This window comes from Branchiostoma belcheri, unplaced genomic scaffold (genome assembly GCF_001625305.1).
Source record: "Branchiostoma belcheri isolate BF01 breed outbred unplaced genomic scaffold, Haploidv18h27 scaffold6, whole genome shotgun sequence".
Taxonomy (NCBI): domain Eukaryota; kingdom Metazoa; phylum Chordata; class Leptocardii; order Amphioxiformes; family Branchiostomatidae; genus Branchiostoma; species Branchiostoma belcheri.
Window position 1 is genome coordinate 6,139,821 of NW_017804242.1, and position 1,703 is coordinate 6,141,523.

General features: G+C 45.2%; 1 protein-coding gene across 1 annotated transcript in view; it reads right to left on the bottom strand.

The window, feature by feature from the left end:
- LOC109482434 overlaps positions 1 to 1,186 on the bottom strand; it is a 4,891-nt gene extending 3,705 nt beyond the window's left edge. The window contains exons 1-2 of the mRNA XM_019785141.1: positions 1,086 to 1,186; positions 623 to 726 (exon numbers count right to left, since the gene is read on the bottom strand). Coding sequence (XP_019640700.1) covers positions 623 to 726; positions 1,086 to 1,186 — 205 coding nt within the window. The remainder of the gene's footprint in view (positions 1 to 622; positions 727 to 1,085) is intronic.
- Between the last annotated feature and the right edge of the window lie 517 nt (positions 1,187 to 1,703).

The following is a 1,703-nucleotide window of genomic DNA, read 5'->3' on the forward strand; positions in this document are numbered from 1 at the left end:
CACACACACACTCACACACAAACACACACACAGACACACACACACACACACACACACACACAGACACACACACACACACACACACACACACACACACACACACACACACACACACACACACACACACACACACAGACATACACATACACATACACAGACACACATATGCCCACAAGTAACATGTCTGTCCTTGGTGCTGAATGCAATCCGTGTTCACATATACAACACACACAAAGACACACATATGCCCACAGGTAAACATACATGTATCTGTCCTTGGTGCTGAATGCCATCCATGTATATAAACACACAGATATATACACATAGGTAAATATATCTATCCTTGGTGCTGAATGTCATACACATATGTACAACATACACGCACATTAACACACACACGCACACACATGCCCACAGGTAAACATGTTTGTCCTTGGTGCTGAATGCCATCCATGTTCACATATACAACACACAAAAAGACACACACATGCCCACGGGTAGACATTGATTCTGAATGCTAGCGACAGACAAACAAACAAATAACAAACAAACAAACAAACAAACAGGCAGATAGAAACATGTAGACGGCGCCAAAACATGATTTCACAGAAGCGTCTCTTACCACACAGACTGCCGCCCTCACACTTCTCGTCCGAGGCGCAGGCGGAACAGGGTGTCCCGCGGGTGTAGGGTGGCAGTGTCCACCCGTGGAGCTGGTAGTTCCCCCTGGAATTAACGTGAGACAGTGTTGGTTGGTTGATTGATTGATTGATTGATTGAATAAGGCCACGTTGATTTGATTATATGGATGACATCCGCGCGCGCATGAATTTTCGGCCGTTTATAAAAAAGTTTTCAACCACAGAAATCGTACAAAACAGTTGCAAAATGACCAAATGTATACCGTAAGTTACCGTAAAATCCCTCCTGCTATAAAATTGCAACATGATGTAACCCTACACTAGTTACCATGGTGACAACATTGGTTCCGGTCATTGAGATCACTGTTTGGAGAAGAAGAGGAAGAAGAAACTGAGCAAAAACAATATGATTTCCTTCAGTAAACATAATAATACTAGACTTACCCCGGAGAGTAGTAACAGACTAGAAAGTCCGCAGGAATACCGCCCATGTCGCTACACTGTGTCCAGCCGCAGCCGAGTTTGGTGGTGTCTGCCCACACCATCTGAAATGTACGTGTGGGAGGGACAATAAAGTCGCAGTCATTAGAAAAATTTATGACATACACAATTATATGTACTTAGGCCACACCGACTTAATTTTATGAAGGACATCCTCATGAAGACCCACAAACTAGTGCGTGCGGGCGAATAAAAAAATTCCGGCCAAAAAATACTGGCCGACATGCAGGAATAGAAAACTGGTATTGTGAATTTGCGGCAGTACATAGCGACAAGCCGGCACATGCTGACCCAGTTTTGCGCCTTTTATGAATCTGCACTGTACCTAGTACCGGGACTTTAGGCCTAACTAGGTGCCAAACTAGGAGAAATTCTCCTGGGCTCAACTCCTCCGTGGCGGTAATTAAGATAGGCGGGCGAAGGGCTCTTGACTGCCGAAGGAAAACGGCTAACGGCCCGATACTAGTTTGGCACCCAGGGCACTTTAGGCCAGCCTAGAAGCAGTTCATTTTGCCCCCCCCCCCTCCACATATATCCAGTATCCACGTAATAATATACCCT